The sequence below is a fragment of the Neomonachus schauinslandi genome, chromosome 11, assembly GCF_002201575.2.
Source record: "Neomonachus schauinslandi chromosome 11, ASM220157v2, whole genome shotgun sequence".
Classification (NCBI taxonomy): domain Eukaryota; kingdom Metazoa; phylum Chordata; class Mammalia; order Carnivora; family Phocidae; genus Neomonachus; species Neomonachus schauinslandi.
Genome location: NC_058413.1, coordinates 37,367,289 through 37,379,486, shown reverse-complemented (window position 1 = coordinate 37,379,486; position 12,198 = coordinate 37,367,289). Strand labels below are relative to the sequence as shown.

Below are 12,198 nucleotides of genomic sequence, written 5' to 3'. Positions count from 1 at the left end.
TTTTCGCCTTTGTGTTGCGCCTTTGTTTGCTGTAGGGCTTGGATCGTCCCTCAGCCAACCGGGCGGGGGGGGGGGGGGGGGGGGGGGGGGGGGGGCCTCGTTCTCCTCAGGGGAATGGGCGCTGGCTCATGAGGCCTCCTGTCAGGCCCCGTAGGGCAGCTATCCCTGTTCGTCTGAGTTTACACACATTCTTAGACGTGATTTGCAGGACGTCTGGTTTTCTCAGGGACGATGGAGGCTCTGCAGAATCTGGGACGGGGATTTGGGGCGGGCCTGCAGTCCATGCCAGCCCCGTTCCCTCCTGGCTGGGCAACACGGCCACGCGGACAGTCGGTACATGTTTGCTGACCCAACGTCACTAACTGTGTTTTGGTCTTTAGTCCAAAACAGGTTCTCTTTAATGACCTAACACTATTCTATCTTGTTTGCCACCCCCTTCTGAGGGAGGCATTTTTGTCAACGTCATTTCTACAAATCTCAGCTGGTTTTGGGGGGACGAGGGTAGGATTGGTGATAACACCAGGCTGTCCTGTACTTCTGCAATGAGCACAGGAAAGGGGGCATGTTCTTCTCAGTCATCTACTCCAGGAAAGCACCTTCCTGGGAAGTCAAACTTTTTTTTTTTTTTTAAGATTTTATTTATTTATTTGTCAGAGAGAGAGAGTGAGAGAGAGCACGGGCAGGGGGAACGGCAAGCAGAGGGAGAAGCAGGCTCTCTGCTGAACAGGGAGCCCGATGCAGGACTCAATCCCAAGACTCTAGGATCATGACCTGAGCTGAAGGCAGACACTTAATCGACTGAGCCACCCAGATGCCCCTGGGAAGTCAACTTTTAGGGTCACTTGCCAGCCACCTTGCTTACTGCCTGTGGAGCTGAGACTCACCATCCGAATCCAACCAGAAGCTCTACGGGCAGCAAAAATGCTCATCCACCCTCAGAAAGCCTGGGTTAGACCACAGGAGATGAACACAAATGTGCACATTGGATTTAGAGTTCCCAGGTCTAGGTTCCTAGCAGTTCAGGGACACTGCTGATCAAAATGAACGCTCTCAAACAGGGACTGACCATCCATCCAATGTCTATCTATCACCTGGATGCCAGTTCTTCCTTCCAAAAGCATAGGGGTCCGGCCGTGTATTCTCTGAGAACTCTCCCATGTGTAATAGGCCTCACAGCAGAGAGGCTCCCCCAGTGTGCTGGGATTGTGATGTCCTGCGTTGACAAGAGACCTGGTTGTGTCTTGAGTGGTTGTCTAGGAGAAAGGACGACAGAAACCTCCTGTCCTAGTTGCTGGCATGCAGAACCTCTTTGATCCCCTCTCATGGGAAGAGTAGGAATGATTTCTCTTTTCTGAGTTCTCACCAGGTCCGGGCATTGTTCGGAGCCCTTTATTTGTATCAATACATTTACTTCTCACAGAATTAAATGTATTGATGTTTATCCAGAGAGAACAAGTCCCATGGCTAGAAGAGGCAGAGCTGGTTTTGCGGTCCACAAGGGAATGGAGCCTGCCTTCCAGCCACTGGGCTATACTTATACTGCTTCCCAGTGGGAGAGGAGAGGAACGGGACTCAGCCTCTATGGGACATAGGGGAAACCTCTGCTGGGAATCAGCCAATCCATTTTTCCAGTAAAAACAAAACAAAACAAAACTAAACTAAACTAACTGTACGAAGTAATATAAAAATGTCTTTTAAAAATCCGCTCCCCAGCGGTCTTAGATAAACTGAGTTTGCTGAAAACGATGCCTTGCCCTGGGTACTTTAGGGAGGCAGATGTAATTGAAATAGGCCGGATGTTTTGAAATCATTTCCTGCCCCCTGAAAAAGCAGTGAAGCCCAAAGGGCCAAATCCTGTTAAAGCAATCAGCGAGGTCCTCCAGTAGGGGCCATTTCAAGACCTTCTTGTCTGTCACCAGAGCATTGAGCTGGATCCCTCGTTGTTCTGCATTTGAGACCTGTTTAATACAGACTTTAATGGTTCACATAGGGAGCCTTCAGAGGCTGGCTGTACTGTCTGTTCAATAAATGCATAAAGCGGGGCTATCTTAGGCATTCAAGGCTTTATATTTTAAATACCCCAAGGCCCTCGGCAGCATTAAGAACTAACAACCTGATAAGTTCCAGTTTAAAAAAGTGCTATTATGGGGCGCCTGGGTGGCTCAGTCGTTAAGCGTCTGCCTTCGGCTCAGGTCATGATCCCAGGGTCCTGGGATGGAGCTCCGCATCAGGCTCCCTGCTCGGCGGGAAGCCCGCTTCTCCCTCTCCCACTCCCCCTGCTTGTGTTCCCTCTCTCGCTGTGTCTCTCTCTGTCAAATAAATAAATAAAATTTAAAAAAATAAAAAATAAGAAAGTGTTGGGGCACCTGGGTGGCTCAGTTGGTTAAACGACTGCCTTCGGCTCAGGTCATGATCCTGGAGTCCCTGGATCGAGTCCCGCATCAGGCTCCCTGCTCGGCAGGGTGCCTGCTTCTCCCTCTGACCCTCCCCCCTCTCATGTGCTCTGTCTCTCTCATTCTCTCTGTCTCAAATAAATAAATAAAATCTTTAAAAAAAAAAATAAGAAAGTGCTGTTATGCTTGAGTTATAAAAACTCCAGGTGCTGCAATATCTGATTTCCAGGCGTGTCCTGGTTGCGGATTAGCCCAGCATTTGCTTGTCACTGCCCATTATCATTTAGTTTTCTATTTACAAGGAAATGTGTAACTCCTGGGTCCTTAGCCATCGTGGGTCACAGTAGTCTTCCCAATGAGGCTGTGAGGCAGGTCGGAATGGCTGGCAGGCTCTGTGAGGGCAGAGAAAAGGCGGCTCAGACATCCCCTGCCAAGACTACATGCGGTATTTGTGGAAAACCCTGAATCAGAACCGCTGATGTCCAAGTTCATTGTCCACTCACAATAAAAGTGAATATTCTGTGAGTGCTCATGACGTGTCTCCGTGCTCTGCCTGTGCTCTCTCATTTGTTCCTCATAACCACCCTGTGGGGGACTATTGCTCTTCCCATTTTACAGATGGGCAAAATCGAGGCTTGTAGAAATGAAATAACTTGTGTAGGGTTGCATAACCTGTAAGTCATGGAATCTGAATTTGGACCTGGATCTGTCTGACCATTAGAGCCCAAACTCTCTTCACCTTTATGCTGTGCTTTGCAGCCCCCTCTCCCTAACTGATTATCCATGGATTGATGTAGCCCCATCTTTACCAAGCCTTTGTAGGGAAAGATAATAAAAGCGGCAGATGGATTCATGATATATGCAAAAGGCTTCTCCTGAAGGAGCGAATAGGGACGAAATGATGTCATTCCTGGCATGGTCTAACTTGTAAAGCTGGGTTTCTCAACCTCAGCACTCTTGACCTTTGGGTTGGGTAATTCTTTGTCATGAGGACTGTCTGTGCATTGCATCCCTGGCCTCTGCCCACTAGATGTCAGTAATCCCCCGCCCCCCCCCCCGCCCCCCAGGAGTGAGAGTCAAAAATGTCTCTGTGTATTGCCCAATGTCCCCTGGGGGTGGGGGTGGGGGCTAAACTCACTGTTGGATAAGAATTACTGTTCTACAGGGTAATTCTTATATGCTCCCCCAACTCATCAACACAGAGATGGGGTTTTTTGTGGTATATGCGTGGGACACAGTCTGATTTAGGACTCAGTCTGCTTTGGCACTATTTTTAGCCTCCTTTCTGAGTTCCCCAAGGTGTGGACCTGTTGCCCCTGGTCCTTCCCTTCAAGGAACTTGAGGTTTAATTGGGAAAATGGAAGGAGATGAGAGAAAATAACAACCAGTGGAAGCAGCATATAATATGTCTGTGGAGAGGCCCCTGTGGGCTTCCAGGAAGAGGGGGCCTGGAGCTGGGCCTGTTCGCAATCATCTGTCTTGTTCCTTTCAGGGCCAGGCATTGCATTTGTGGTTTACCCAGAAGCCTTAACGAGGCTGCCCCTTTCTCCGTTCTGGGCCATCATCTTTTTCCTGATGCTCCTCACTCTTGGACTTGACACTATGGTGAGCCCTTTCCCTTCCCCCTTGGATACCTGCCTGAGGCTCTTCCTGATGACCCCCTCTTCTGAGCCCTGCATCCAGCCTGGGGCAGGGGTGGGCTTGGTGGTCCCCGCATGTTTCCCCGGGCGATATAGGATGGTGAGGTCCCTGTCCAGGGCTCAAGGTAGCTCTGTGTTTGTGGGTGACTCACGGATGGTGCAAAGGAACCATCCTCCCTCCCTCCCTCCTTTCTGCATGCCTGTGCCCTTCCTGCTTTGGTGTCATTTTGCCCATGCAAATTCTGTGGGGCTGGGTCAGGGAGAATAATATGAAGTCAATTTTAGGGAGATTGCCGTGGGGCTGAGCCTGCCACAAATCTTACTGACAGGCGCTCCAAGTTTAGTGGTTGGGTGCAAAGAGGGTTTTCCCTCAAGCAGAAGACCAAATTTGAGGTAAACTGGAGGAAAGGAATTTACATCTCATGAATACAAAGTAAAGCTTCAAATATCGTGATGGATGAGTGTGAGTGCCATCTCTGGGAGCTGGAAAGGCAGTTTCTCAAGTTCACATCATGTCGGATCCCCCTTGGGGGGATTGGACTTGGGGGCTGGACTCCAACAAAACCCTTTAGACCCATCAGGGGAATGCTGTCCTAAGAACTGAACCTAATACACATACTGCTTTCCCTGGTGGGAAACACAAGGGACTCTGGGAAGCTTTTGGGTTGGGTGGTTTGTCTGAGCTGCTCCTTTCCTGGCCCCATTCCAGTTTGCCACCATTGAGACCATTGTGACCTCCATCTCAGATGAGTTCCCCAAGTACCTGCGCACGCACAAGCCGGTCTTCACTCTGGGCTGTTGTATTTGTTTCTTCATCATGGGCTTTCCGATGATCACTCAGGTAAGCAGCCTGCTGGCCATCGGCTTGGGGACAGGGCATGCGGGGGGCCTGGTGGCTGATCTGTCCTTTTACCCTTAGCTCTCAGACTCGTAACAGTAGCCAGTCAGTGCCATGTCTGTGCAGACAGCACCAGGTCATTAGGGATTCTGCCTGCAGATGGAAACATGTCACCTTGGCTGCTACTGTTACTTGTAGCATCTTCATAATTGAGATGTAGGTTTCTTGAGCCAACAAGGCAGGTGTGTCCTACTTTGGGGAAAATAGAATACATGAAAATCCAAATTTACTGACCAGAGAAGTTCCCAGTTGGTTACTCGTATACATGGGAGCGAGGGATTCCTTCTAGTCCTGAGTGTCTTGGTAAATTGGGTGTTAGCTCACTCAGCATATATATTGCTTTTGCTCTCTCTGTGACCCTGAGCAAGTCAACACCTTTGGGCCTTAGTTTCTTCATCTGTGAAATGATGAATTGGAATAAGAGGGTCTCTAAGCCTCGTCTATTGTAGAGAGATGTAAACAGCGAGCTAAAGATGCAGGGGGATGTGTGAGGAATGCCCAACGACACCTAAAGGTCATATGAAGGTCAGTCAAATGCAAATTTATGGGTAGAAATGATATCTATTGCTTAAGGCAAAAATGAAGCCATCTGCCTGTTTTCACTTATACATCTTCAGATGTTGACCTTTGCCTTTTACGAGTGAGATGTTAGATCACTTTTCTGTGCTTGTTCTATTGATTGGCTGAGTCTCTTGAGGGTCTGCTTTGCTCACATGGCAAGGCCTCTGGCCCACATTCTGGACCAGGTTTAAGTTACCCTTGTGGAGGGGAGGGGAGATCCTTTGACACCTTGCTTGCACCTGACTCTCCCCGGCATGGAGGGATTGGCTGTCCCCAGCGGGAAGAGCCTACATCCAGGCCCACTGATGTCATTCCTCTTTCCCACCAGGGCGGAATTTACATGTTTCAGCTTGTGGACACATATGCCGCATCCTATGCCCTCGTCATCATTGCCATTTTTGAGCTCGTGGGGATCTCCTATGTGTACGGTAAGGGGACCGCCACCGCGCCGGCTGCTGGGGAGAGCTGAGTGGCATAAGGCGAGTAGGTTTCTCAGATTTACTAAGATAATGAAAGGGTAATTAGGCAGCGATTTAGGAGACATAAGAGAGCTGTACCTTTATTTCCAAGCTTGCCTCTGGACTATGATCTGAATTTATCTGAGAAGCAAAAGGTGGCTGACGGTGAGTCCCAGACTGTTTCAGAAACTCCCAGGACTGGGCCTTTGGGTATGGTCTGGCATGTGAACAGTTAAGATCTGGGGCCGGGGGCGCCTGGGTGGCTCAGTTGGTTAAGCGACTGCCTTCGGCTCAGGTCATGATCCTTGAGTCCCTGGATCGAGTCCCTGGATCGAGTCCCGCATCGGGCTCCCTGCTCGGCAGGGAGTCTGCTTCTCCCTCTGACCCTCCCCCCTCTCATGTGTTCTCTCTCTCTCTCTCATTCTCTCTGTCTCAAATAAATAAATAAAATCTTTAAAAAAAAAAAAAAGATCTGGGGACGGGGCCAGATGAGGGAGGAGGAAGGCTGCTTCGCAGGTGTGAAATTATTTCCTGGTCTTGCTAGCGGCAGTCCCCGCCTGTGTAGCTTGAGCGAGTAGCTTCGAGGCTGGTCCCCAGATACTGTCATGAGAAAAGATACCGCAAGGCTCACAGATTCTTAGGAAACTTTATTAACCTCATGGAAGTCTGTGATGCAAGAGCACCATCCCAGCTTCTCCCGGGATAAACTTACAGTTTAGTCTGTCTTATTATCACCATAGCAAACTGCATCCCATAGTCAGTGGGGCAGGTAGCAAGAACAGTAGGAAGGTAAGTCAGCAGGTGCCATCTTTTCGTGTGGAGGTGCTTGTGCTTGGTGGGGTCTCACTGGGTGATCTCCTGGACCCCGTGTGCACACTGCCAGTCCCACAAGCATGCCCTACTGAGTTCAAGGCGCTAACGACTTCTTTGTGCCTGGAAGTCTCAGAACCATCCCCAGACTAAGGCCTTCCTAAGATAGTTAGGGTCTCCATAGCAAACCCCAGGAAGCTGAAAAATGCCAGGTTAGACAATCTATTTGCATTGTAAAACCAAAAAGAGATCGCAGCACGCTCTAAGCTAAGAAGAAATGCAGGATATCCCTTGGAATATAGGGTACTCATAAAGGACAAATGCGCAGAAGAAGAGGGGCCCAGCCAGAGGGCTCTATGGAGCTCCCCCTTTTGAGCTGGGGGGCCCAGCAAAGCCCACTGGACTGCCAGGTCTCCTTGGTGGGAACATCTTGCTTTTAATGTAAAGTTTCTTTTGGAAACATAGCCCCTCATGGGGTCACCTGATGGTCCGTTGGTAAAGTCAGGACGGCATCTCATTTGCAGCCCTGGCCCAAGTGCAGCTAGCTGTCCTGGCCCCCTGTGCTTGCTCTCTGTGTCCTCGCTGCTCATTGCCACCAGCAGGCAGACCTGCACACCCGCACAATTCTGTTCTTTAAAACAGGGCTACCCAGTGTGGGTTACAAGCATCATTAAAATAGAAACCTTTCCAATTTTTTGTTTTTAGAAGTGAAATTGCACACCCCCCCCCCCCCAGCCCCCTTATAAATCTGGTAGTAGATTTCTTGGTTCTGAAGGACAAAATAAATCCCGAGTGCTTTAGTCCCTGGGCTGAGCTAATTCTCCTGGGACCGTCCAGGAAGCTGCCTGGACTCCTAGAGAGCTGGTGTCTGGCCTGCCTCCAGAACCAGGCCGACTCTGTGCTGAGCTCAGGATGAGCGCAGGAGGTGGGTGTGAACCTCTGATTTGGACCTGGGTAGAATTTTTAGAAGTGAATCTTAGAAGACATATTTGAAATAGACTAATATAATTGCTGGAGAGGAAAGGAAAAGCCTGCACTTGCATATAATTTATACTCCAGAGGGTGGTGCACTCTTTCCTGAGAGGATGAGGCCTACACCAATGCAAGGTTAGTGTTAGGCCATTGAACACTGACTGGCTTGTGAAGAATGAGATGTTACCGTCTACCTCTCCTTGAGGGTGCAGGGTCCCCCAGCAGCATTTGCTAGGGCTCAGTAAGCATTAGGAATGACAGACTTCAGTCCATTAATAACACACACAGGTGAATGTGTGTGAGTAAATGAACAGGTATTTATTAGGTGCCTACGGTATGCCCTGTGCACTCCTAGGAAAGTGGGGAGGTACCTTCGGGCACCTTGCCAGCCAGCTACTAGGAAGAGCAAAGCCACGGCATGCTTAACATTGAGAGGGATGTCAGGACTCCACTGAGCATCCCTGGTTAGCAGTGTTTAGCTGCCCAGAGATAAAGGTGGGCCAGAGCAGCCAGAAAACCTCAAGAAGGTAGCATCTCAGAGGTAAAAGGATATACAAGAAAATAAAGACTGAGACTTAGGGAGTGTTGAGTTTATTGCTAACCAAGGTGAGGAAAATCTGAGCCAGCACACAGGGTTTTGACTCTGAGGGATGGGGCCTTCATGTTAACTATAAATGAATAATGTGTGAAGTACACACGGGACCAGAGACCTAATTTGTGGGACCTAGTGCAAAGTGAAAATGCGGAGCCCCTTGTGGAAAATGTACTAAGAATTTCAAGATGGCAGCAAAAGACCACTCCTCCGGGGGCGACACCCTTCTGGGCGCAGGGTTCGGTAGGAGTGCACAGTTCCCGTGCCCGGAGGGCGGCCGTGGCCATGCGGGAGGGAGATCACCCCCCTGAAGCCCACATTCAGACCAAGGGCAAGGGTGTGGTTTATAGAGAAAGAAGCCGCGAAGCTGCATGGGTGAACGTGATTGGCTGGTTGAAGCAGGTTTTTGATTTCTCAGTTCAGGATTGGTTGGTTGTGAAGAGCTTGCTGTGGGCCAATTTCTGAGCCCCAGGTCTGTTTGTTGCATCTACAATAGTAGCCATGAGCTTACCATTTTTTTTTTCCTGCTGTTTTTCTGCTAATTCGGTGATGAGCAATTGCTCAGATCCCTTTTGGAGCCTATCTTACCCTCCAGGCTCAAGGTTGGGCAGCAGGCAAGTCGCCATGCACACGTCCCAGGCTCCATGAACAATTCTTTTATCGAGAGTTGGGTCTTGAAGGTAAGAGGGATTTGGGTCAGTGGAAAGGACAGAACAGGCAGAGGAAACCACATAAACAAAGGCCTCAGAGGAAGGTAGCCAGCGACTCAGTAAGGGCCTCAGGTGGGGACTTGGGTGAGTCAGGCCGCGGGAGGGCTGTGGCTGGACAGGAGTTGGAGCTGGTAGAGGCTGGAAGGGCTGGAGAGGCCGGCTCGGGAATGAGCGGGAGGCAGGAGGATGCTTGGTGGCTCGCAGCTGGTGCCCCCGGGCTGTATCTACAGGGACAGCCCACAGGTCAGCAGAATGGGCAGAGCAGTCAGGGAACCTGGAGCCAGTTGGAGGCAGAGGCCAGCTGTCTGAAGCCCTCACGCGAGGCCCTGAGAGGGAGATGACTTTTCCCGACACTGAACTGGCCATGGGACCCCAGCTTCCCCCCTCAGTCCCAGCACCGCCTCTCAGCAGCACACCCTGCCTCTTGCTGGAACTGAGTACCCATCGTCCACCCCTACCTCCAGCTCTGGGTCTGGCTCCTTGGCCCGTCTGGGGAAGCTTGAGCACCTTTACCTCCTCCTCCCTCCTCCTATAAGAGGCCATCTGTATGTCGTCCTCGGGTCTGACCCTGAGCCCCATCAAATCATTTTCCCGGTCAAGCTGCATGCTGTCATCTCTTGGGGATGGTCTACTGGAGCGGAATAAAACAGGATTGAAAATGATAACAGAAACTTCTAGAATCTTTGTTTGTTTAAACAACTGAGGCCTGCCCTCAGTGTCTTGTGTGCATTTTTCGGGGCCTCAGCTTTGACTTCTATTCCTTTGAGTCTTTTTCCTCACTTGTGCTCAGAGTAGTGTCCAGAGACCACTCGTGTGAAGGCCTTTGATAACACTAAAGAACAAGCACAAATCACACATCCAAAGATAGGTCAGCGGCTCAAGGCATGCAGTTCTTGCCTGTGAATACAAGGAAGCAACTTGGACCCTGTTTGTGTCACAGATTGATCTCTCCAGTCCCCCCCTGGTAAACCAGCAAAAGCTCAGAAAGAAGATACCTTTCCTAAGGTCACACAGGGAATGAGAGACAGAGCAGGGCTTCAGCTTTTCGATCCTAACTTCCCGCCCCGCGTTCTTTCCACTGCACCACATTTGTGGTTGACCCTGATCAGGGTTTCTTTAGGGTAGAACTGGAAGCTGAGCTGCCTCCTGAGAAATTTTAGAGTACAATGATTTTGGAGTGGATTTTAGAGCAGCTGCTTTTGGTGAACATCCCACACTGTTCCCAGTGATGCTCTACAGCTGACCTCAGGCTTGGCTGTCCCCCGTCATGGCTGTAGTCAGCCGCCTGGTGACTCACGGTCATGGGCGGCAGCTGGCGGGCTGGGTCTGGGCTTGGCACGGAGCAGAAGAAAATGGCAGGAACTACGGGCCACAGAAGGTCTCAGGATCCATTATTTTGGTGACGGGGGCTAGAGCGGACTTTTGAGGGTAAACTTTAATATTGCTGTCTAACACTGTATATACAGGAAGGAACACATAACTGAGTGTACCGTTGAATGAATTTTTACCTCCAGATAACCAGCATCCAGATCAAGATATAGAATATTATCGGGGCCGGGCGCCTGGGTGGCTCAGTCGGTTAAGCGACTGCCTTCGGCTCAGGTCATGATCCTGGAGTCCCTGGATCGAGTCCCGCATCGGGCTCCCTGCTCAGCGGGGAGTCTGCTTCTCCCTCTGACCCTCCTCCCTCTCATGCTCTCTGTCTCTCATTCTCTCTGTCTCAAAAAAATAAATAAAAAAAAAAATCTTTAAAAAAAAAAAAAAAAGAATATTATCGGGGCCGTTCTTTTTTTTTTAAAGGGACTGAGATGAACTCTTTGTTCCCTGAAGGAATACCAGTCTCTGCTTTCTACCCCGGCAAGAGATTGCTTTTTCATGTCGCATTATTCTTCCTGACTGCCATGCAGCAGAGAGCAGGTATTGAGGGAGCCAGGCGGGAGGAAAAGTCTGGGCTGAGGCGGGGACAGCGGCACGCCGGCCAAGGGAAGGCAGCTGGTACAGGTGGTGCCCAGGGAGGGGATGGCAAAGGGTAAGAGATGGCAAGTAAGGACAGGGAGGGGAGCCCCCAGACATGGAATCCCCCTGCTCCTCATGGGGCTAAGGGCAGAGGACCCAGAAACCCCAGAGGGCTGGGAGAGCTCAGGGACAGGAGGAGCAAGTGACCAACGTCTCAAGCAAGAAGGTCTCAGGATGTGCAGGGGATTATTCTCGTAGGAGGAGAAATAGTGGAGTGGGTGCTTTCCTTGAGGAGTGTCTCTGCCCCCTTTGACCTGTAGCATACCCACTTCTCACATAGATGACCTGAGGATGAAGGAGTAGGGAGATTTAAGCCAAGGCGGCTGGGTCCCTGGTCAGAACTGCTGACTGTGACGGAGTTTGAACCCAGGGACCTTTCCTGTCCCGTCAGCATGGTAACCCCACCGTTGGGAGAAAGCCATGCTTCTGATGAGCTCAGGAAACAATGCGAGACGCGATCCCATTCCCAAACCTTCCTCAGTGGCTCCTTCTTCCAAGGAGTGGCTTAAAGATCTTGGTAAACTGAGAGTGTGTGGGGATGGTGGTTATGCATGGCCATGAGAGTGACTGTCTCCTCTGCTTGATACTTTAGTTGATCAGTGACCAAGACAGCAATGCTTTGAGTCCCAGCAAAGTGGGCAATGGCCACTTGGAGTTTACCTCGGTTTTTGCCCATTGTTATCACCTCACACAGAGTGAAGACACATCGGCTCACGGAAGAGTGTCCTTGGGAGGGTGGGGACCGAAACCGACGTGCAGTGACTCTCAGTCCGAATCCCCAGGCTTTCATAATACGCTGTGCTTATTGACCGCAAACGTAATTGGTGTTGCCAGAGTGGTTGCTAAGCACGCAAGGCTGTCTCTGAAAACACCGATGAATATGCCGGGCCAGACTGCAGCCGAGCTTTTTAGATGTCACCACGGATGACATTCTTGAACCTCAGTGCAGAGAGTATTTATTTAAATGTTCAGTTTGCCCTAATCTTCTGGCAGTGAATCATTTGTCTGATGGTTTCTTGCATAATAGGGGTCATGTTGACACCAGGCTGGGGCCATCTCTCACCAATGGCACTTGAGTGAGGGGCTCCAGAGCCTGTCCTGCACCCCCCCCCCCCCCCCCCCCCCCCCCCCCCCCCCCCCCCCCCCCC

The 12,198-nt window shown here is 50.5% G+C and overlaps 1 protein-coding gene across 1 annotated transcript in view; it reads left to right on the top strand.

Moving 5' to 3' along the window:
• The window catches only part of SLC6A5 (solute carrier family 6 member 5), a 51,879-nt gene that overhangs the window by 32,893 nt on the left and 6,788 nt on the right, over nucleotides 1-12,198 (top strand). The window contains exons 11-13 of the mRNA XM_044919588.1: nucleotides 3,886-3,998; nucleotides 4,743-4,874; nucleotides 5,821-5,920. Of these exons, the coding sequence (XP_044775523.1) occupies nucleotides 3,886-3,998; nucleotides 4,743-4,874; nucleotides 5,821-5,920 (345 nt within the window). The remainder of the gene's footprint in view (nucleotides 1-3,885; nucleotides 3,999-4,742; nucleotides 4,875-5,820; nucleotides 5,921-12,198) is intronic.